This window comes from Ovis aries, chromosome 10 (assembly GCF_016772045.2).
Source record: "Ovis aries strain OAR_USU_Benz2616 breed Rambouillet chromosome 10, ARS-UI_Ramb_v3.0, whole genome shotgun sequence".
Taxonomy (NCBI): domain Eukaryota; kingdom Metazoa; phylum Chordata; class Mammalia; order Artiodactyla; family Bovidae; genus Ovis; species Ovis aries.
In genome coordinates, this window is record NC_056063.1 from 21,844,280 (window position 1) to 21,869,351 (window position 25,072).

Below are 25,072 nucleotides of genomic sequence, written 5' to 3' on the forward strand. Positions count from 1 at the left end.
TCCTCTGTCGTCCCTTTCTCCTCATGCCTTCAATCTTTCCCAGCATCAGGGTCTTTTCCAATGAGTCAGAAAACAGGTGGATTCTTTACCACTATGCCGCCTGGGGAAGTCCCTTTTGAGGTATATTTTACATATAATAAAAAATACTCCCATCTTAAGTGTACACTTCCGTGAGTTTTGACAAAAGCATAACCGTGTAACTACCGTTAAGGTACAGAACACTTCCATTTTGCCCACAACTTTCACCTTGTCCTTTTGCAGTCTCCTCTCAGCACGAGGTAACCACTGATCTGCTTTATCAAGATATGGAAATTGTCTTTCCTAGAATTTCACATAAATGAAATCATATAGTATGTAATTTTTCTCACTTCTTTTACTTAGTGTTTTTGAGATTCATCTGTATTGCTGTGTTCAGTAGCTTCTTTTTCTTAATGCCTGTTTTCTTTTGCTAAATTTCCATCAAATGGATATAGCATACAATCTCAAGTACCAGTTGATGGGCTTCGGTGTTTTTTTTTCCAGTTTGGGCTAATATAAAACAATTATGAATAGCTTTGTGAGGGCATGTTTTCATTTCTCCGGATACTTAGGGATGAATTGCGTCGTCTTACTCTTTATATAACACTTAAATTGCTACTAGCTGGTGAGAGTAAAGGTGAATTTCTGTATCCTGCACCAGAACATGACAAGCTTGTTGCCAAGATAATTAGTTTCAATTCTTTCGTTTCTTCTTCCACACCTCTCCTGTTGAAATCATTGGAGTATTTTCATTTTATACAATGTTTTATAGTCTATGGTTAGATAGACTTCTGTTTATTTGATTTGGTGTACTTACTGATGCTTTTAAATTTCATGGGAGGAAAACCTTTAAGGAGACTTTCAGGTAAGATCATGAGTGGTCAACTGAATCTTCGAATGTTTGAAAATGCCCTCAAACTTGAATAATAACTTGGGCATAGAATTCCAGCTTCAGACTCCAGAGGAGAGATTTTGAACATAGATCTATTGGGCTCCAAGGTTCATACACCATCCATCATATTCTTGGGAGATATTTAGCTTGGATCAAACCTAGATCAGACAGGTGTTAACTGTTCTTAAAATGAAAGAAAGTGAAAGTGAAGTCGCTCAGTTGTGTCTGACTCTATGCCACCCCGTGGACTGTAGCCCACCAGGCTCCTCCGTCCATGGGATTCTCCAGGCAAGAATACTGGAGTGGGTTGCCATTTCCTTCTCCAGAGGATCTTCCCGACCCAGGTCTCCCGCGTTGCAGATGCTTTAACCTCTGAGTCACCAGGGAAGTCCCAACTTCTTAAGCATATGAAAAGAAGTTATATCTCTTAAGTGTTAGAACTATGACTATTTAGATAGATTTCCTCTCAGTTGAAGGAAAAAAACCCACTCTACAAAACCTATTCAAACAGAGAACAGTTTAGCTCTCTTTCACTGAGATATAAGCTATGTTACATGGCGTAATGCATATGGTATGGATTGTGTAAAGGTGACAGTACAGGCCAGCTACATTTCGAAAATTTCTTTCAAAATGGCATGTTTTGCACCATTTATATAAAGTATGAAAAAAGAATAAGGTAAAAGTTTTGATACATAGATTAATTTTCAAAAGGAAACACACCATTAAACACACACTTTTTTTTATAAGTGTTGAAAAACCTAAAGTCCAGTCTGACTGTAATGTATTTCAAAAGGCAAGGGTTCAAACTTACTCAGTGTGCTTAAATTGCATTTTATATTTGTTGAAAGAAATATCATTCCAATATCGTTATAGAGATATTTTACTTTATTGTATATATAGTAGATACATAGTTTAAAAGGAATAAAACTCCTACTCTCTAGAACGTGAGACAGTAAATAGAACAAAGATTGGCACTATTATATAAATGGAATTCATGAACATAAATAAGTAGTGATTTTTAACTATATTCATATTATGCAGTTTTAAAACTATCTAATCTTTTACAATGACCAAATCCTTATTGAAACTGTAGAGCTGATGAAGGATACACGCCACTTAGGTGTTAGTTTGGAGACTTTCAGAACAGCTTTACTTGGTGGTATTTATGTGTGAGGAGTCCTACTACTGTGTATGATTAGCATGTTTTAGGAGATGTGACTTAACAGTGAAGTTTTTATATTAACATTACAAGGAAGAAATCAGTTTGAAGTTATTAGTTATTTTAGAAATACTACTTAAACTAGAATGACATTTATGAAACAGTATATATTCCTTCTCTAATTCCATTTTAATAGTCTATATAAACTTATCAAACGAAGCGATGGGGTTAAAATTTTTTTAGCATTTTAGATAGTCAAGTTAGAAAAGGAACTTAAGAAAGGAACTCAGATTTAAAGTTCCAAAGACCCATCAGCTTTGGCACGTTTTCTTCCTTACCACAAATCATTTTCCCTTAGAAATGGAGTAGGTTAACTATCCTTCTTATGACCTTGGCTATAATAAAAAGAAAGCAGTCAAGAGACCACAGATGCAGCCACCGGCGCTGATGGAGAGCGGCAGTGAGCAGGTGGGGACACAGGAGACCACAGAACTGGGCAACAGGGTGAGCTAACTCGGCCTTAACAAATCACTATCTCAGAGAAAAACTCGGTCTGTTGAGATTAACAAGGCAGGATTAACTTTCTGCCGTGAATACTTAGGTACTTGGCAACTCCTGACCTAAGGACATACAAAACCACAACCAACCAACCAGCCAACCACTCTTGGAATATAATATAACTCCATTCCTTATTAGAACTTCACTCCTCTTCTGTTGGGTCATGTTCAGAGAACATTCTGCACAGGGCTGTGTTGGGGCGGCACACGAAAGCATCAGTTTCACGTCCCAACTCTGTTAACTGTTCCAACGAAGACACACAAGGATAATGGTCTTTTAACATATCTGGCAGTTTAGAAGTCTTCTCTTGAAGACGTCGAGAACGTCTAACTGGTGTTAGAAACTTTAGCTCTTTATATGCTGAATTTGTTTCATCAAACTGCATCTTCTTTTTTACACTAAAAAAGAATGACCCACAAAATTATTTCCATTTTCACTTCATATTTTTATACTAAATATTTATCCATGTGACTTGTCCTACAGAGAGGGCCTGCCAGCTCCCTGAAATCAGGAACTTTTGCATTTTTCCATTTGTTGTTTGTTACAACTTGGACACACTAGATACTTGAATACCTATAGAATTGGCTAATTGCTCAATTCCAAAACCCACTGTTATTAGTAATACCCAGAAATTAAAGTTTTTCTTTTTTAAAATGGTAATATTTAGGAAAAAGCAAAGCAAGTACAGGTGAAATGTTCCATTCACATTTTGTTTGAAACCTTTCTATTAACAAATAGTTCTAATCGGGAGCTTAAAGATTTCAAAATACCACATGCACTATCCCTAAGCATAAAAAAAAGAGCACACTACATTTTAAAAGTTTACCTTTGCAAGTATGGCGTAGTAGACACATTATATTTAATTAAGCAACCTGCCCTAGTGTTTGTACTTGGGGTTTTAACATCACTGGTTGGGTCTTTTACTTTGTCATCTTCCTCTTTCTCACAGTCTTGAAACACCACATTTCTAGGATGCTTATTTTCCATTTCCAGTTTTTCTGGTTCTAGATCAACACCTGTATCAGTGTGGGCTTCTTGGATTTCTTCTTTGGCTGCACAAGTCTCCTCAATATTTTCTCCTACAGAGAGATTTATAGACGAAATTTTTGTTTGAATATAAAGAACAAATTCAGAAGACAAGTTTATTTACAGTTAGCCGAATTTGCAAAATCAAAGAACCACACTGCCATCTTGTAACCATTTACTTTTTCTAAGCAGATGCTGCTAACAATTATTTAACAAATATCTAATATTTCCTACGTGTCAGGGATTACAGAAATGAATACCAAAAGGAAATCACCCACACCCTTTAAGAAGTTCACATTCTGTGGAAGAGACATGCTTTAAAATAATTAGGTGGAAAATGCGATACATGAGGTTAAAAAAACAAAGGGTCACGAGAACCCATACAAAGAAATAACTGAATTTGCTTGAGGGATAGGGAGATGGCAAAGGAAGGCTTCACAAATGACATTTACATGGGGTCTTGAAAAATGAGTACAAGACAGAAGGAAGACAATCTTGGTATGAAGCTTGAAAATGATCTACTAAGACAAAATTAAAGGGCCAGCGTGCTTAGAATATATAAATTTTTAAAAACTGCAGTATAATTGGCATATAATATTTGTTTCAAGTGTACAACATAATGATTTGATATTTGTATATATCGTGAAATGACGACCACAATACATTGTGAAATGATAACATCTGTCCCCATACAGAGTTACAAATCTTTTTCTTGTGATGAGGACTTCTAAGGTTTACTCTCTCAACAACTTTCAAATATGCAATACAGTGTTATTACTTCAGATAGAACACTGTATTTTGTATCCCCAGGACTTGTTTATTTTATAACTGGTAGTTTGTGTCTGTTGACCTCCCTTCACCCATTTCAGTGGGTTAGGCTATTCTTAGACCTTCCTCTGCCCTTGGTTTGTGATACACTAGTCTTTCCTGGTTTTCCTTCTGTCACCCTGATCACTCCCTCTTAACGTGTGTATTAGTTGCTCAGTCGTGTCTGATTCTTTGCACCCCACGGACTGTAGCCTGTCAGACTCCTCTGTCCATGGGATTCTCCAGACAAGAATACTGGAGTGGGTTGCCATTCCTTCTCCAGGGGATCTTCCTGACCCAGGGATCAAACCCAGATCTCTGCACGGCAGGCAGATTCTTTACCATCTGAGCCACCAGGGAAGCCCATTCCCTCTTAAGCTCCTTCATTAAATACAGCCTTTAAGATCAGATCATATACATCTCCTGTATGTGCCACTGGTACTTATTAACAGCAATCATAAATAGAAATATTCTCTGTTGGACTAAAAAATCTTTATAGAGATCACCTAGTCAAAAAAGTGAAAGTATATCTGACTCTTTGCAACCCATGGACCGTAACCTGCCAGGCTCCTGTCCATGGGATTCTCCAGGCAAGAATATTGGAGTGGGTTGCCATGCCCTACTCCAGGAGACCTTCCTGATCAAGACAGGAAAAGGCTTAGAGAGGTAAGGTAACTTTCACAGATACATGATAACAATTTTGAACCAGATCTCCTAGTTAAGAATTACTTATACTATGTAGAGTCAATGAATTTCAGAGGTAAATCAACAGAAGTATGAGGAAAGAACCAACTTAAATATTAAAAAGTTTAAAAAGATAAAAATAATCCAGCAAAGAAATTTAAAATTAAATCACAATTTACCTGAAGGAAAGAAAAGAAACTAACTTACCAAATTTAAGTTTTTCTTGACTCTTCTTTGTCAGAATGTCAACAATTGTATGTCGCATCTCTTCCATGGGCTTAATTTTATTTTAATGAAGAAAGCAGACCCATATAAATTTTATATTCTCAGACATTAACTAGGTTATCCAAGTTGAAAATATTAAAACCAGTGATTAAGTTACATATTTTAAGAGAAAGCAATGGTTCTTAGACCATTTTTCTCAGAATTCTTGCTGCTGCTGCTGCTAAGTCACTTCAGTCGTGTCCAACTCTGTGCAACCCCATAGACAGCAGCCCACTGGGCTCCCCCGTCCCTGGGATTCTCCAGGCAAGAACACTGGAGTGGGTTGCCATTTCCTTCTCCAAGGCATGAAAGTGAAAAGTGAAAGTGAAGTCGCTCAGTCGTGTCCGACTGTTTGTGACCCCATGGACTGTAGCCCACCACGCTTCTCTGTTCATGGGATTCTCTAGGCAAGAATACTGGAGTGGTTGCCATTTCCTTCTCCAGGGGATCTTCCGGACCCAGGGACTGAACCCAGGTCTCCCATATTGCAGGCAGATGCTTTACCCTCTGAGCCACCAGGGTTAAGGGATAGAATTTCATCAGTTTAAAAAATTTCCCTGTTAATTTTTCTTAAGCCTATGGTAACTATTACTGCTTGCTTGACAGGAACAAAATGAATGAACAAGTAGCAAATTAAGACTATTAATATCTATCAAACAGCTGATTATATTTTTTACTCTAAATTTATATTACTTTATTCCTTTTCTCCTACATTCCAGCCCATGGTTATATTTTTGTTTCACATGCTATTAAATGCATCTTTGAAGAGTTCAAAGTAGATTAGTCTAACATTTCATTTATTCAAAAATTCAGCAGTTCAGCAACTATGCATTAAATGTCATATAGTGTAAGTACTTACTATATTCCCTTGAACCACAGTGCCTACTAATGGAGTATATTCAAAGTATGATACAAAAGGGAACCTCAGGGTCACATTGTTAATTCTTGAACTTAGTCCTGAAGGACTCACCCATCAGGTGTTCAGTTTTCTTGCCCAGTTTTGATCCCTGTTCCCCAACTTCTGCTCTGGTCTCACATCTCTTTACTGCTTTCTCTATGAATGCCTGGCTCTAGTTTTGCATCCTAGCTATACTGTCATAAGCACCATTAAGTAACGTCCCTTCTGGCTCAATGTAGTAGGGACCTAACATTCTCTTCCAGGTAAAGTTCGGTGGAATACAGTTATCCTTCAGCAAAGTGTCTTACACATTTAGAGAGAATACCTGCTGAATATATGATATTTTAATTCAGGTGAAAGATCAAATAGTATTTGTTGGCTTTGCTGATACTAAAGGATATAGACCTTTCTTAAAGAAAGGCTGAAAAAGAAAAGTTTTTTAAAACTCTCTTTATAAACAATTTCCAAGAATGCACTTCTGAGAAACTTGGCCAGAAGGAAATACATTTAGGAATATCTGCCCATAAAAACAAAAAACCAACCAAATAAAAGTTCAGATATGACTTATTCTATACCCCAGGGCTTTTTTTGTAGTAGCACAATGGGAAGAGGTAACAGATATGGAAATTAGTTTATTGCCATTTTCTATATGTGATTAGACCAAACATATGGCATAAAAATGGGAGTCCACAGACTTGTAAAGTGAGAGTTCTCTGGTTAGAGAGCTTGCTAACATTTTAAAAGTTAATTTAATTCCCTTTGCTTTCTATTAAATAAATACTTTTTAAAACTGAAAATTCAGTCTTTCAGTAGATTTCTCCACTAGAGGATGTCCAAAATGACATGTTGTGGTAAACTATTTCTCACATCACATTTTAGGGAATGCATATTTCAGCTTATATCCATTTTCTAAGGTCTGACTATCCCTAGTACATGAGCAAGTTTTAGAAGGGTAAGAAACAGCCTCCATAATATGTAATTTTGTGGTCTTTAAACATTCATTACTGCCACATAAATAAGCAAAATTGTATCAAGTTATATGGTGATGTGTTCCAAAATAATTCTGAATTATTTACACTGAAATAATAATGACCTGTAAGTTATCATCTCACCTGAGCTCCTGCCAGAATGGCCTTCTCATAGATTGCGATAATATTTTCAATAGGACTTGTGAGTGATTCAATATGTGCAAGGCATATCCAATATTTAACCAGCTTTTTGGCATCCGGAATATTTCTAATCAGGTCATTTAGTGTAACTAATACTTCTTCTTTTGGGCACCCCTAAAACAGCAAGAAATAAAGTGAATGAGGCTGTTTAGTCTACAAACTGTGAACAATTAAGTAAGCCTACTACAATCAGGATCAGCGGCAAAGAGAAAAAAAGGCTGGTGGAAAATTATTCATAATATAGTCACCATTGTTTTCCTTACTCCAAACTTATTCTGAATGGTTAGCAAGAAGTAGATCAGTCAAGAGTTAGAAAAAAGAAACATTAGTTGAGAAAAAAATTAGTAACAAAAACGGCTAACATGCTGCTCAGTCTTCATGTTTGCCCTCTTGTGTGTTACAGAATCGATTTGTTGGTGTGTGTCCATATACACTTCCTTCCGCCTGTGCCTGGTCTCCGCTGTGGCTTGCAGGATCTTCTCGTTGCAGCAAGTGGGATCCAGTTTCCCGACCAGAGATGGAACGCAGGTTCCCTGCCATCGGGAGCGCAGGGTCCTAGCCACTGGACCCCCAAGGGAGTCCCTATTTGTTATTACTTTATTTATAATTTTTTAACCTACCAAATGCTTGTGGAAACAGCTCACTAGTTTGTTTTTTCCCCTGATTATCTGTGTCAGGTTTTGATAGTAAGATTTTAAAAATGAATCTGTAATGGCTTATGTAATTAACAGCTATGTATAGGTAAGTAGTTGGGCAGAAAATTCCATGGTATCAATAAAAAACCTCAGTAGAGTAGATAGGAATAGAATCAGTTTCCCTGACCATAATTTTCACTGGCTTTCAGAACTACAAAAAGTTTAAAGGTATTCATAAAGACTAGAGAAAGGTTTGAAATCACACTCTGTATATTCATTAGTCTTGTTATGTTTAGACACTAGTGAGTGACCAAAGCAAGATTAAGGAGCGTCAGGAGAAAAAAATACACACACACACACACACACACTCTGAAATTATCATACTCATAGGATTCAGGTCCAAATCATTAAATTCTACAGTTCAAGACCATGTTGGTTTAGATTAATGGGATTTGGTTTGCAAATATTTTAGTTAAATTTAATCTGTGATAATAATTTGTGTTGCTAATCTTTGGTAAAGTATAGAATGAGTAGAAAAAACAATTTGTAAATATGTTGATTGAATGTAAAAAACAGAAGTATCAGAGCAAATACTCACCCCCAGCCCACTCTATATTAATATCTTAGAGAAATACAATATTTATAAACTCAATGGAAAAAAAAAATCTAAGTATCCCTTTGATACATTTATAGGAACTCAATTAGAATGTAGCCTATTAAAGGCTAAAGACACACAATTTCACAATTAAGTCTCCATAACACTGCTGACACATTAATTGGTCAAAAAAGACTGATGATATAACTTAATGAGATAACACTCATGAAGGTGATTTGTAAGCTATAAACTTAATTTATAAGCTATTAAGTTATAAGCTATAAACAAATATAAGATAAAGACTCTACCTCATTAATCAGGTTCAGGCATTCGGAAAATGTCTTGTTCACTTTTTCGGTAAACAGTCGTTGCTCATCTTCTTCTGCCATGGTAGTCCAGAAGGATCCAACAGGTTGTTCATTTTGTGTTTCGGGCTCAGGCCGGGTAACTGCTGAGCTCGGAGGACGCTTCAGAATTCTTCCTTTGCCAGCTTTCCACTCACTCAAACGAGCTCTACAGTCAGAGGCAGCATATAAACATTACTGTGACACTGATGACAGAATTCTGTCAAGCACACCGAAAGCTGGACACCACTTCCAGTCTTTAATCCTACACTAGTGCACAGGTATAGTTCACGGGTTTGAAGATAAACAGGGAACATACCAATGTTAACTATATGCGCAAAGACCCCAAGAATGCATTTTTAAATGGAGAGGTTATAAATCGTTTCCCAATTTCATTACCATTTTAACTTTGACTGCATAAAACAACCTAATTAAACATGTTTTGGTTTGGTTTTAGTCGCTAAGTCATATCTGACTCTTTGCAACCCCATGGACTGTAACCCATCAGGCTCCTCTGTCCATGGGATTATCCTGGCAAGAATACTGGAGTGGGTTGCCATTTCCTTCTGCAGGGTTTCTTCCCAACCCAGGGATCAAACCTGTGTCTTCTGCATCACAGGTGGATTCTTTACCACTGAGCCACCAGGGAAGCCCCATTAAACATACTCAAGCATAGTAACTTAGGATATACTGTTCCACAATATAAATAGGCTTAGACTGATCTGCATATGAAGAGAATCCATGTACAAAAGACTTGAATACTCTAATATCAAGGAAATGATAAGCTGAACTTACAAATGGTACTCTACTGAAAATTGCGCTAATAAAATCACATCTACTTACTTTCTCTCCTCCGCAGTTTCTCTGGGCTGAGTCCATCTACTGTCAACAGCTGCTTTCACCGTAGTGTGTCTGCGCTGCTCAGCACTCTTTGACTTTTCTATCAGTTTAGTATTAGCAGATGAAGCAGGCCTGGCCGCCATTCCAGCTGCCATGCTTTTTGATAGTGTCTTATCTCCTTTCATGTCCTGCGAAGAACTGGTCTTGATGCCAGACAAAACTGTATTTAACTCCTTCTCTCGAGGCCCTTTCCGAACTGTGACATTGGCTGACATCCTGCTGCTGCCCGGTTTCATGGCGTCCTGGGCTTTATTGTGCTGACTTCTAATAGGAGGTCGCACAAGGTGTCGGATCTGAGATGTAGTGCTTGCAAATTTAGTGGCAGATGTCATATGTGAGGCTCTATCACTTTTCACTGTTACGCTGCTGACGTCTCCAGGCTGAGGCTTGGTGGCTTTAGAGACAGTCGCTGGAAGTTTCTTGGTTGTTGCAGAACTCTCATCTTTGACTTGCAGTGGTTTTCTAAAGGAATTAATCTTAGACTGGACAATTTGGCCACGATATGCTCCAAGCACAGGTTTCTTGGGCACGTTAGCATCGTGCTTTGGTTTTTCTGTAATCACTGTGTTTTTTTTACTGTTGTTTTTAAGGTGAAATGTTTGGCTTAATGTTCTATGTTGACCTTGCGGGTCATCTTTAACTGGTAACGATGGCAGAGTTTGATTATTATCCTCAGAATTAGGTGGATCCGTGGCTATGGTTGAATTGGTTAATTCATTAGAAGGTTTTAAAGGAATACAGTTTTTTTCCACTGTTAAATTATTTTTGATCCCGATAGGTCTACCGACATTCTCTTTATCAGCCTAAAAGAGTTATTTAAGACAAATCAGTATTTTAGAATTTCTTTCTTTTAGAAAGAGTGTAGGGGAAAAAACCTTCTTTAGGGATGAGGGAAAAGGGATGGAGAGCTACTCCGTATCTTACCATTTTTGTCTTTATTTTCAGAACTTTTTTCCCTTCTTGGATCTGGCCTTCAGATGTCCTGACTCTCTGATCTCCATCACTTTAAAAAAAAAAATCCACATGCTTTTAGATAATGCTTCCTTTTTGGGGGGAGGTATAGGATCATGTAACTATTCTCTGACTTGGTAGTTCTAAATTGAGGCAAGAACTGAGCTGAGATTGACTTGTTCTAAGCAAAACTTTTCTTTATTGTAGGGTGATTTAAAGCGTAAACAACATGGCTAGGGAAAAAGTAAAGATATTTTCTTACAAGATCTTAAACCCTCCCCCCACAATCTCATTCTAAACCATTCTCTAGTTGTTCAAACAAGTCTTCAAAAATCTTTGTTAAGCAACACTTTCTTTGGTTAGTTTTAAGTACCTGGTACCAGACTTACCTTGAAAAAAATTATTTTAAAACAGCTCTCCCAAAAGAAATCCAAAAATTTTCAAACACACAATTTATTAATTAATGTGTATTTTAGTTTCTAGATGGCATTGCATTTAGACTATACATCCCAAGCAAAGGGTTCTTCAAGAATTAAACCTAGGAATAAGATGGCAGATGAGCAGGTGGACGTGGAGTCTCTCTCTCTCCACAGATACATCAGGAATACACCTTCAGACACAGAAGTGCATGCAGAACACCAGCTGAGAGCGGACAGGAGTCCCTGACCAGTGTAAAGAATATACAGACCCACGCAAAACTCAGTAGAATGAAGGAACTAGAAGGAAAAACAGGAGTGTTAGTTAGGACAGGGCCTGCCCTAAGTGGGTGGGGGAACTGCAACACGGGTCTGATCCCCACACTGGGGCAACTGTCTGAGTCAGAGGAGAAACATTTAAGGCTGAGAGTGAAACAGCTGATCTGTGGCAGCCTAAACGGAATGAGACTCAGACAGTCCTTGCTGCAGCCATACATCCCCCAGACAGGGCCATAGATCCCCTGGAAGGCGCAGCGGCTGGGAGCTGGAGCAATCCCAGGGCAAGGGCTGCTGCTGACTGCAGAGAGACGGGTTGAGGGGATGTGAGGGAAGAGACTGTGGTGGGAAACGCCTGCGGAGGAAAGCCAGGCAGCCATGGAAGCAGGGCGATACTGCTGAGTCCCGTGAAGGAGGTGCAGCCATCACCATAGCCTCTCTCCTGCCACAGGCCAGCACTGTCCGCTGAACAAGAGAGGCTGGCCCGTCAAACGCCTGATGCACTGAACTAGAGAGCAGGATCCCACCCAGGGTGCCCCTTTAAGTGCCTGATGCACCAGTCTATAGAGTAGGGCCCCAGCCAGGGGGGGCCCCTCTATGTGCCTGATGCCCCGAACAACAGAGAAGGACCCCAGGCAAGGGAGCCCTCTAAGTGCCTGAAGGAGCAGAGCTATAGAGAAAGACTGGCCAAAGAAGCCTTCTGATCGCCAGCTACAAGAGGCTTGAAAAAAGACCCTGATAGGGCCATAACTCCTGTGACAGAGGCAGTCCGTGCCCCTGCATACTGGTGCCACCAGGGTCCCCCAAGTCAAGCAGCTGCGCCACCTTCACGCTCAACTCTCACGGGGGCAGAGCTGCCACAGGCACAAAAGCCTTGTGTCTTTCCGCACAGGGTTGCTTTGGTAGTGTCCAACTCTGCAACTCTGTAGACTGTGGCCTGCCAGGCTTCTCTGTCATGGAGGGGTTCTCCACGCAAGAATACTGGAGTGTATTGGCCAGGGCGGGTTGCCATACCCTTCTAGAGCACAATATTCCCTGCTGCCCTAGCCGCCAACTCCCGAGTACCTGGTGCTGCCAGGACCCCTGTGACCCATGCACCACCTCCACACGTGGCCCTCACAGGGCAAACCCAAGTCCTCCAGGGCAGCCTCAGGAGTAAACCCCAGTGGACGACCCACATGCAGAGGTGGGAATAAAACCACAATGGAAACCCAGGGGCAATGTGGCTAAGGAAGAAGACCCAAAACCTTCCCAGCAGCTGTACAGCTGCAGATTAAATCCACAGGATCAACTATGTAGACTCTATCTATGGAATATATAAAAGGTCATTGAGAGCTCCCACAAAAGAAAACGTACTAGTTCTGACAGCTGTGGACATTGGAGGCAGGAACACAGAGTAAGACCAGATTAGCATCTGAGCCCACAGCAGGTCCAGGGATCAGCACAGTGTTGGAGGGCATCCTAGGCAGGTGAGGTGGACTGTCACTCCCAGGGAGGGAAAGGACTCTGACAGCAGTGCCTCAAGAAAAACATTTATTATTCTTATGTTTTGACTTGTTCTGTAGAGTCTATTTTTTTTCTTTTTTCTCCCCTCTTTTGTAGTTGTCAATTTTATTGGCACTATGAAATCTAATTGAGCTTTTGAGCTTTTTTATTCTTTTTCTTCTCAGTCACATTTTTTATTGTTGTATAAACCTCTGCCTCTACATTGGGCTTTTGCAGTTCTGGAGAGTTTTTTTTTCTTTTCTCTTTTTAAGATTTTTTAAACCTATTATTATTTTTCCTACATTTATTCCTTTGCTGGCTTTTCCTACTGTTCTTTTTTCCTTGCAGTTCATCTTGAATGTATATAAATCATCTTTACCTGCCTCTGTTTAGCCTTGCATATCTATTCTTTCTCTCTTTTCCTCTCAACATATTTGTTAGTTTTCATTGCTTCATTCCCCAATTGGCACCTCGCTTTAGTTTTGTTTTCCAGTTTGTTCTTTAGATAGTTTTGTTCTGGTAGAGATAATTTTTGGTTTCCTTTGTCTGCTGGGTCAATCTGCTGCATTTTATTTTTGTTGGACTGTTTTCATTTTGCTTATGGGTATATATGTGTATATTCAATCACACTTTTATTTTTATTATTGTTACAAACCTCTGCCTTTGCATTGGGCTTTTGCAATTCTGTTGAGTTATGCTTTTTTTCTTTCTTCTTTCTTTTCTTTTCTCTTTTTTTTATAATTTTAACTTAAAATTTTTTAACATTTTTTTCTACATTTATTCCTTTGTTTGCCTTTCCTACTGTTCTTTCCTCTTGCAATTAATCTTTCCTAATATACCTCTATTTAACTTTGCATATCTATTCTTTCTTTTCTTTCCTCTCAAAATACTTGTTAGTTTTGTTTTCATTGCTTTATTACCCACTTGACACCTTGCTCTAGTTTTGTTTTCCAGTTTGTGCTTTAGTTAGTTTTATTCTTAACTGGTAAATATAATTTTTTATTTCCTTTGTTCTCTGGGTCAATCTATTGTACTTTACTTTTGTTGGACTATTTTGATTTTGCTCATGGGTATATTCCATATATTATATTACAATATATGTATATTCCATTATTCTAATTATTATTTGACTGATTTTGTAATTGCCGTTTGTCTGGAGTTCATCTTTGGTCCCTCGTTTTTGGATATTTGTTTTTATCTCACTTAATGCCATAACAAACCACTTGTAGAATCTTCGATCCTGACCGGAGATCAAGCCTTGAGCCTTAGGAGTGGGAGCACTGACCCTAGACTACCAGAGTAACCTCAGGGAGTATCAAACAGTGAGAACTCACACAAAGGAAACCGCCTGAATACAATTCCCAACCAACAGTAGCACCCTGTGCAGGAGGCCTCATCTAAACAACAAACAAAACAAAAATACAAACCCAATCATCAGCAGGATTACCACCTCACTCAGCCTTGCCCATCAGAGGAAAAACAAAGACTCAGCACAAATCTCACCCTATAAGAAGCTTACACAAACCATTGGACCAACCTTAGAAGGGCAGAAACCAAAAGGAAGAAAGAATTCAACCTTAAAGCCTGGGAAAAGGAGACTTCAAACACAATAAGTTAAAAACAAAATGGAGAAAATGCAAGAATCAATTAACAAAGACCTAGAAGAATTAAAGAATAAACATACAGAGACAAATAACACAATTAATGAATTTAAAAATATTCTAGAAGGAATCAATAGCAGAATATCTGAAACAGAATAATGAATCAGTGAGCTGCAAGATAAAGTGGTGGAAATAACTTCAGAAAAGAACTGATATTCTCAGAGACATCTGGAACAATATCAAACGCACCAACATTCAAATTATATGGGTCCCAGAAGAAGAGAAAAAGAGAGTATGAGAAAAATTTTGAAGAGATTATAAAAATTTCCCCAACGTGGTAAAAGAAATAGTCAATCAAGTCCAAGAGGCATAAAGAGCCCCATACAGGATAAACCCAAGGAGGAATATGCCAAGACACATAATAATTAAACTGACAGAGACGAAACACAAAGAAAGAATATTAAAAGCAGCAAGGGAGAAGCAACAAGTAACATACAAGGGAAACCCCTTATGCTTAACAGCTGATCTTTCAGCAGAAACTCTGCAGGCCAGAAGGGAATGGCAGGATATATTTAAAGTACTGAAAGGGAAAAAGAAAAATCTACAATCAAGATTACTGTACCTAGCAAAGATCTCATTCAAAATTGATGGAGAAATAAAAAGTTTCTCAGACAAGCAAAAGTTAAGAGAATTCAGTACCTGCTTTACACCAAATGTTAAAAGGGCTTATATAGTCAAGAAATACAAGAAAAAGCAAAAGATTTACAAAATCAACCCCAAACCATTAAGAAAATGTCAACAGGGACATATGTATTAATAATTACTTTAAATGTAAATGGATTCAATGCTCCAACCAAAAGACACAGACTGGCTGAATGGATACAAAAACAAGACCCATACAAATGCTGTCTATAAGAAACCCACTTCAGACCTAAAGACACATATAGACGGAAAGTGAGAGGATGGGAAAATATATTCCATGCAAATGGGAAGCAAAAGAAAGCTGGAGTAGCAATCCTCATATCAGACAAAACAGACTTTAAAATAAAGATTACAAAATATAAGGAAAGACACTGCATAATGATCAAGGGATGGATCCAAAAGGAAGACATAACAATTGTAAATATCTATGCACCCCACATAGGAGCACCTCAGTACATAAGACAAACACTAACAGACACAAAAAGAGAAATGGACAGGAACACAATAATAGTAGGAGACTTCAACACCCCACTCACACCAATGCACAGATCATCAAAACAAAATTAATAAGAAAACAGAAGTCTTAAATGATACACTAGATGAGCTGGATCTCATTAGTATCTTCAGGATATTCCATCCAAATGTAGAAGAATACACCTTCTTCTCAAGTGCACATGGAACATTCTCCAGGATAGACCACATTTTGGGTCACAGATCAAACTTCAATAAATTTAAGAAAACTGAAGTCGTAGCAAGCATCTTCTCTGATCACAATGCTATGAGACTAGATATCAATTACAAGAAAAAAACTGTAAGAAACATAAACACATGGAGATTAAACAACACGTTTCTAAATAACCAACAGGTTCCTGAAGAAATCAAAATGGAAATCAAAAAATTTCTAGAAACAAATGACAATGAAAACACAAGTCAAAACCTATGGGAGCAGCTTTTGCTGTAGTTCTAAGAGGGAAGTTTATAGCAATACAATCCTACCTCAAGAAACAAGAAAAACATTGAATAGACAAGCTAACTTTACACCTAAAACAACTGGAAAAATAAGAGCAAAGAACCCAAAAAATTAGTAGAAGGAAAGAAACATAAAGATCCAAGCAGAAATAAATGAAAAAAAAAAAAGAAAGAAAGAAAGAAACAATAGCAAAGATTAATAAAACTAAAAGCTGGTTCTTTGAGAAGATAAACAAAATTGACAAACCTTTAGCCAGACTCATCAAGAAAAAAAGAGAAGAATCAAATCAACACAATTAGAAATGAAAAAGGAGAGGTTACAACAGACAATGCAGAAATACAAAGGATTATAAGAGACTATTATGAACAACAATATGGAAATAAAATGGATAACCTGGAAGAAATGGACAGATTCTTAGAAAAGTTCAATCTTCCAGGACTGAACCAGGAAGAAATAGAAATTATGAACAACCCAATTACAAGCACTGAAATTGAAGCTGTGATAAAAAATCTTCCAAAAAACAAAAGGCCAGGACCAGATGGCTTCACAGGAGAATTCTATCAAATATTTTGAGAAGAGCTAATGCCTATCCTTCAAAAAACTCTTTCAAAATATTACAGAAGAAGGAACACTTCCAAACTCAATTCTATGAGGCCACCAATCACCCTGATACCAAAACCAAAGACAACACAAAAAAAGAAAACTACAGGCCAATATCACTGATGAACATAGATGCACAAATCCTCAACAAAACATTAGCAGACAGAATTCAGCAACACATCAAAAAGCTCACACACCATGATCAAGTTGGGTTTATTCCAGGAATGCAAGGATTCTTCAATATATGCAAATCAATCGATGTGATACACCATATTAACAAATTAAAAGATAAAAACCATATGATAATCTCAATAGATGCAGAAAAAGCCTTTGAAAAAATTCAGCACCCATTTATCATTAAAACTCTTCAAAAAATGGGCACAGAGGGAACCTACCTCAACATAGTAAAGGCCATACATGATAAGCCTACAGCAAGCATTATTTTCAATGATGAAAAACTGAAAGCAATTCCCCTAAGATCAGGAACAAGACAAGGGTGTCCACTTTCACCTCTATTATTCAACATAGTTTGGAAGTCCTAGCTACAGCAATCAGAGAAGAAAAAGAAATAAAAGGAATCCAGATCAGAAAAGAAGAAGCTCTCACTGTTCACAGATGACACGATACTGTACATAGAAAACCCTAAAGATAGTATCAGAAAATTACTAGAGCTAATCAGTGAATTTACAAAGTTACAGGATACAAAATCAATATACAGAAGTCATTTGCATTTCTATATACTAACAATGAAAAATCAGAAAAATTAAGGAATCGATCCCATTCACCACTGCAACAAAAAAGAATATCTAGAAGTAAACTTACATAAGGAGACAAAAGAACTGTACATAGAAAATTATAAGACACTGATGAAAGAAATCAAAGATGACATAAACAGACGGAGAGATACTCTATGTTCCTGGGTAGGAAGAATCAATATTGTGAAAATGACTATACTACCAAATGCAGTCTACAGATTGAGTGTGATTCCTATCAAATTACCAATGGCATTTTTCACAGAACTAGAGCAAAAAATTTCACAATTCATATGGAAACACAAAAGACCCTGAAGAGCTGAAGCAGTCTTGAGAAAGAAGAATGGAGCTGGAGGAATCAACCTTCCTGACTTCAGATTATACTACAAAGCTACGGTCATCAGGACAGTATGGGACTGGCATGAAAACAGAAACATAGACCAATGGAACAAGATAGAAAGCCCAGAAATAAACCCATGCACCTATGGGTACCTTATTTTTGACAAAGAAGGCAAGAATACACAGTGGGGAAAGACAGCCTCTTCAATAAATGGTGCTGGGAAAACTGGACAGCTACATGTAAAAGAATGAAGTTAGAACACCTCCTAACACCATACACAAAGATAAACTCAAAATGGATTAAAGACCTAAATGTAAGACCAGAAACTATAAAATTTTTAGAGGAAAACATAGAATACTTGATGACATAAATCAAAGCAAGATCCTCTATAACCCACCTCCTAGGGTAAAGGAAATAAAAACAAAAGTAAAGAAGTGGGACCTGATTAAATTTAAAAGCTTTTGCACAGCAAAGGAAACTATAAGCAAGGTGAAAACACAACCTTCAGAATGGGAGAAAATAAAAGCAAATAAAACAAATGACAAAGCATTAATTTCCAAAATATACAAGCAGCTCATACAACTCAATACCAGAAAAACAAACAACCCAATCAAAAAGTGGGAAAAAGACCTAAATAGACGTTTCTCCAAAGAAGACCTACAGATGGCTAACAAACACATGAAAAGATGCTCAACATCGCTCATTATTAGAGAAATGCAAATCAAAACCACAATGAGATACCATCTCAAACCAGTCAGAACTGCCATCATCAAAAAGTCTACAAACAATAAATGCTGGAGAGGGTGTGGAGAAAAGGGAATGCTCTTGCACTGTTGGTGTGAATGTAAACTGATACCACCACTATGGAAGACAGTATGGAGATTCCTTAAAAAACTAGGAATAAAACCACCATATGACCCAGCAATCCCACTCCTGGCATACACCCTGAGGAAACCAAAATTGAAAAAGACACATGTATCCCATTGTTCACTGCAGCACTATTTACAACAGCTAGAACATGGAAGCAACCTAGATGTCCATCGACAGATGACTGGATAAAGAAGTTGTGGTACATAAACACAATGGAATATTACTCAGCCGTAAAATGGAACGCATTTGAGTCAGTTCTGATGAGGTGGATGAACCTAGAACCTATTATACAGAATGAAGTGAGTCAGAAAGAGAAAAACAAATATATTCCAATGCACATATACAGAACCTACAAAAACGGTACTGAAGAATTTATTTACAGGGCAGCGATGGGGCTTCCCTAGTGGCTCAGAGGCTAAAACGTCTGCCTGCAATGCAGAAGACCCGGGTTCAATTCCTGGGTTGGGAAGATCCCCTGGAGAAGTCAATGGCAACCCACTCCAGTATTCTTGCATGGAGAATCCTATGGACAGAGGAGCCTGGTAGGCTATAGTCCACCGGGTCGCAAAGAGTAGGACACAACTAACCGACTTCACTAACGGAGACATGAAGAATAGACTTATGGACATGGGGAGAGGAGGGGACAGAGTGAGATGTACGGAAAGAATAACATGGAAACTTACATTAGCATATGTAAAAGACAGCCAATGGGAATTTGCTGTATGGCTCAGGAAACTCAAAGAGGGGTTCTGTATCAACCTAGAAGGGTGGGATGCAGAGGGAGATAGGAGGAAGGTTTCAAAAGGTAGGGGATATATGTGTACCTCTGGCTGATTCATGTTGAGGTTTAACAGAAAACAACAAAATTCTGTAAAGCAATTATCATTCAATTAAAAAAAAAAAAAGAATTAAACCCAAACTTCTTTTTACAGAGTTAGTACAGGCTGTGAGACTCTCTTAGCAAGTGATTTCGTAGTCTGTGAATAGAGTGGGGAAAAAAAGGGTCAGTTGGACATCCCTTTGATTCTAAGTCAGATTTCAACTTCAGAAATATAAAAATGTGAACAAAATGTATATTTTAGGGTCAACAGGGTTTGAGAGCTCTACAGTTGAATTTAGAATGTTCTTTTCTTCCCATTATGTATAAGAGTACTCTAAACCCCATAACCCAGTTGGATTCCTTATTTAACTAAGTACTTGAGAGTCACAGTCACATTTGAATTAATGTTCTTCCTCTGCTTTCCCTCTATTAATTTAATTCCACCTCAAGGTCTTAAATAAATACCATCTACACCCTGACAACTCCCAAGTTTTTATCTCTAGTCCGATTCTCACCCCCGAACTTCAGACACATCACTGTTTGGCATCTCCACTTAGATGTCTCCTTGCTACCTCAAACTTATCATGGTCAAACAGAGCTCTGGATTCTCCCACTCTTCCCTCATGCTTCCCATCTCAATATACAGGATCACCATCCACCCAGTTATTCAAATCAAAAGTCTAGGATCATCTTTTTGTCTTGAACAAAAAAATTGGGATTTGTGAAAGAAAATGTTTATTCTAAAATAAAATGCTGGGCTGGAGGAAGCACAAGTTGGAATCAAGATTGCCAGGAGAAATACCAATCACCTCAGATATGCAGATAACACCACCCTTGTGGCAGAAACTGAAGAGGAATTAAAAAGCCTCTTGATGAAAGTGAAAGAGGAGAGTGAAAAAAGTAGGCTTAAAGCTCAACATTCAGAAAACGAAGATCATGGCACCTGGTCCCATCACTTCATGGGAAATAGATGGGGAAACAGTGGAAAGAGCGTCAGACTATTTTTTTGGGCTCCAAAATCACTGCAGATAGTGATTGCAGCCATTAAATTAAAAGACGCTTTCTCCTTGGAAAGAAAGTTATGACCAACCTAAATAGCATATTAAAAAGCAGAGACATTACTTTGCCAACAAACGTCCATCTAGTCAAGGCTACGGTTTTTCCAGTGGTCATGTATGGATGTGAGAGTTGGACTGCGAAGAAAGCTGAGCGCCAAAGAATTGATGCTTTTGAACTGTGGTGTTGGAGAAGATTCTTGAGAGTCCCTTGGACTGCAAGGAGATCCAACCAGTCCATCATTGGAAGGACTGATGCTAAAGCTGAAACTCCAATACTTTGGCCACCTCATGTGAAGAGCTGACTCATTGGAAAAGACCCTGATGCTGGGAGGGATTGGGGGCAGGAGGAGAAGGGAACGACCGAGGATGAGATGGCTGAATGGCATCACCGACTCGATGGACATGAGTTTGAATGAATTCCGGGAGTTGGTGATGGACAGGGAGGCCCAGCGTGCTGTGATTCACGGGGTCACAAAAAGTCGGACACAACTGAGTGACTGAACTGAACTGAAACTAATTAATGCACAAAAATTTTTTTAAATTTTTATTTGGGAACAATGCTAAACTTATATAAAGTTGCAAAATTATAATAAATAAAGAACCTGCATATATTCTTTACCCAGATTTGCCTACTGTTAACATTTTATCTCATTTGAAATATCATTTGCACTCTTTCTGAACATATCTACGTGTAGAATATATACAACTTTTTACCAGAACCTTTCAAGTTAAGTTATATACATGATGGCTCTTTACCACTAAATGCTTTGATGTTTAATTCCTAAAAACAGGAATTTTATATACTCACAGAACAGTTATCAAATTCTTAAGTTTACCTTGATTTACTACCTTACTGTTCACAGTTGAAAACTGACCTAATAATGTCCTTCATAGTATTTCCTTTTCCACTATCAAACACAGTATAAGAGTCAGGTTGAACTTAGTGGTCATATCTCTTTAGCCTTCTTTAACCTGGACATTCAGGATCATCTCTGACTCTATTTTTTCTTTTATATACCACAGCTAATCCATCACCAAGTCCTGCCAGCTCTATGTCCTAAATATAAGCAGAAGTTTCCACCCTGGAGAAGGGTATGAAGCCTTCATCAAGACAAACTATATCAATAAATACAGTACCTATTATAAAGAAATGCAAATTAAAATACTGGATTAAATAAAATGTTATTAAAATTCATTTCCTCTTTAAAAATGTGGCCACTATAAAATTTTAAATTACACATGTGGCTCACATTACATCTTTACTAGACAGCTCTAATTTGACAGATGTGAATTGAAAAAAATTTGACCTCACCTGAGTAACTGATTTTCCTGTTTGCAGGCAAAGGAAGTTTTTCTTTTTAACAGATGCTCCTTGAGTTTTTGTCTTCTTTGCTCTAAATAACAAAAGAGCTACAGGTCAACATCAGCTTCGATAATACCAAATAAAATACTGATTTAACTTCGAAAAATATTCTACTTGAAATCACACATTGTCTATAACCGAAAATTTCCAACTTCAATACTGCCTTTGGGAAATAATCATATTTTTAAATGACTGTTCCTATAACCGGTCCCCATTACCACTTTGTACAAGAATAACATTCCCTAGGGTCCGAAAGTGACTAGTCTGGAGAGCATCACTGTCGACATACAGTTCCTGAAGGCCAAGTTTCAAGAGCTAAATGGTAGAGATGAGACACTTGACTCCAAGTTCTAATTTACCAGAAGTAGGTGAGAATTTGTTTTCCCATCCATAGGCCAAGAAATAGCTATTATTTCTGAAGACCCGGACAACTCGAGATTTCTCTGAACTCGAAGGCAACATGCATTCGATCCGAAGCATCAGATACGCACACCCTTCGCTCCAGAAATGAACTCCCGACTCGGGAGGCGAGAGTGGACAACTCTAGGTCTCTCTTAACTCGAAGGCAATATGCCTTCAATCTGAAGCATCAAACGCGCACACCTTCGCTGCAGAAATGAACTCCAGACTCGGGAGGCGGGATGGCCCTGCGCAGGCGCAGCTCCCCGGGCGGACGCGGCCCGGCCCGGCCCGGCCCCGCCCCGCCCCGCCCCGCCCCGCCCCGCCCCGCCCCGCCCCGCGGGCCCGGAGCCCCGCACACTCGCACTTACCCTGCCCCCCGGCTAAACGGATTCTCTCACCTGTGGCGCGTCTCCCCCGCCCGCGGGTCACGACCGTACGCAAGACGCTCAGCCCATACACAACACCACAGAGCGGGCACCACTCCGATTGTCCAGTTCATAAGCGCCGAGAACGCGGCCGCGAGAGGCCAAGCGCCCCGTGCGGGCTTCTCACACAACCGTACGGGGGTTGGGGGCGAGGGAAGCCGGTCTGCAGCCCCGCGGCCCTGACGGCCTTGCCCGAGCCATCCCGCCCCCGCGGCCGCCCCGGCCCCTCAGGCAAACGATCCACGGTCCGGCTCATGCCACCCCGCGGGCCTCACCTCTGAATGCGGACTGGGCCCTCTGACTCGGGTTCAGCTGCAGGCCCTGGGGGATGGCTGGGGTGCTCATCACAGCTCGGGGCAGCGGGGTACGCGTCTCTGGCGTAGACTTCCTGCGGACACCAATGCTGTTCTGTTCTCTGCCTCCCGGCCCGCGGGCTCTGCCTTAGACAGCGCGGCCGCCCATTGGTGCTCGGCGTGAATTGAACGAGCCAATGGGCGCAGAGGGGCGGGGCCTGAGCTACAGTTGCAGAGGCGGGGCTTGCGTCTCCCTACTTCGGTTAGGACCGCTCTGGACTGAGTCCGTGGGTTTTCAAACCTAAACAGCGTGCTTGGGCTTGGGCTTGGGCTTGGGCTTGGACTTGGCCATGTGAGAGGAGTCGGCCTGCTACGTCTCTGCTCAGTAGCAGATAGATCTCTTCTTTAGACGCTCACACTGCATTGAGGAAGGCAGAGGAGAAAAGCGTTGTCTGGTGTGTTTACTGAGGGTTATAAGCGCCCACTGCTGTACCCAGAGCGTGTGTATTTCCCTTTCACTAATATTCATTGCCCCATCACCGCCCTGAAGTGGGAAGTTATCAGGCTCAGTAGTTACATGTCCACGTTGGCACAGATTGCAAAGAGGAACTGCAATTGAGGGTCTACTCTTCCTACAATGCAAGAGACGCAGGTTCCATCCCTGAGAAGATTCCCTGGAGAAGGAAATGGCAACTCACTCCTGTACTCTTGCCTAAAGAATCCCATGGACAGAGGAGCCTGGCCGGCCACCGCCCATGGGATCGCAAAGAACTGGACACCACCGAACGACTAACACTTTTCTTTCACTTTTTCCTCTGTACTACACAATTATCAGGTGCGAAAAAGGGGAGAGGAAGAGAAAAGTTTAAAATGAGGATAGACCCTTGTTTTATCCTGGGAAGGCAAAACCGGCGTTTCTCATAGGCATTTTGTGTATTTGTACGTTTAATTGTGCTGCCATAATCTTTCAGTCCTCATTCAAAAATATTAACTTCATAAAACACTCGCAGACACCTAATGGATGAGAGGAAATAATTTAGACCTAGATGGTTTTCTGAATGATGAGTGGATGGAGAAATAGGGAGAGTTCTGGGCTGTGCCTTTCTGGTTTTGAGTACAGTAATCATACCTTTTCTCTGCCTTGCTTGATCACTGAACCTAGGTTTGGCTGGAATGTTTCAACCAGATTTTAAAGGTGGAGAAAGGGACCGGAAGATGCAATTCCAGTCTTCCCTGCCCATGTTAGAGGGCTCCACAGATGGCTGTCAACTGTGGTCAGTTTTTCCCATCTTTCTCTTTTTTTTTCCTTCAGGCATTTTATGCTAGAATCTTGCTAAATTAGTTTGGGAAGTTATTTTGGGATATTCTGTAGTTTTGTTTTTTCTCGTTGAAATATCCCATTTTTAGTGTAACTTTGCCTACACTTAAGGCCATCTTTGGGAGAACCAACAGTCAAACAGCACCATCACCAGCCCTAAGACATCACTGCTGTTTAGATATTACTGTGAGTATTGTTGATTATTTACTAAAGTTTCAGCAGACAGGTTGGGTCACCAGGGATTCCCATTAAGTGACAGAAAACAGTTTAACAAAATAGAACAGTTAAAAAGTGACTTGATCCTCCAAAGCATTACGCTAAACAAAAGAAGCTAGCCACAAAAGGTCACATACTTGGTATGATTCCATTTACATAAAATATCCAGAACAGATAAATCCATAGAGACATAGGGCTTCCCTGGTGGCTCAGATGGTAAAGAATCTGCCTGCGATTCAGGAAACCAGGGTTTGATCCTCGGGTT

The 25,072-nt window shown here is 39.5% G+C and overlaps 1 protein-coding gene across 1 annotated transcript; it reads right to left on the reverse strand.

The window, feature by feature from the left end:
• Nucleotides 1–1,777: 1,777 nt before the first annotated feature.
• On the reverse strand, nucleotides 1,778–23,418 carry CKAP2 (cytoskeleton associated protein 2). Its single transcript, XM_004023410.6, has 9 exons — nucleotides 23,256–23,418; nucleotides 22,103–22,184; nucleotides 10,874–10,952; nucleotides 9,893–10,752; nucleotides 9,014–9,218; nucleotides 7,419–7,589; nucleotides 5,352–5,421; nucleotides 3,454–3,706; nucleotides 1,778–3,025 (listed from the first exon to the last, which is right to left on the reverse strand). Exons 1-9 carry the CDS (start codon nucleotides 23,323–23,325, stop codon nucleotides 2,770–2,772), a joined length of 2,046 nt encoding a protein of 681 aa, XP_004023459.2. The 5' UTR covers nucleotides 23,326–23,418; the 3' UTR covers nucleotides 1,778–2,769.
• Between the last annotated feature and the right edge of the window lie 1,654 nt (nucleotides 23,419–25,072).

Bases quoted from the DNA above. Each gene is read 5' to 3' on its own strand.
- CKAP2 (XM_004023410.6), bottom strand. From the start codon at position 23,325: ATGAGCACCCCAGCCATCCCCCAGGGCCTGCAGCTGAACCCGAGTCAG. The intron at 10,953-22,102 runs GTGAGGTCAAAT...TTTTTTTTAAAG, and splicing joins CAGGAAAATCAGTTACTCAG to TGATGGAGATCAGAGAGTCA. The intron at 3,026-3,453 runs GTAAACTTTTAA...ATTCTTTTTTAG, and splicing joins ACTACGCCATACTTGCAAAG to TGTAAAAAAGAAGATGCAGT.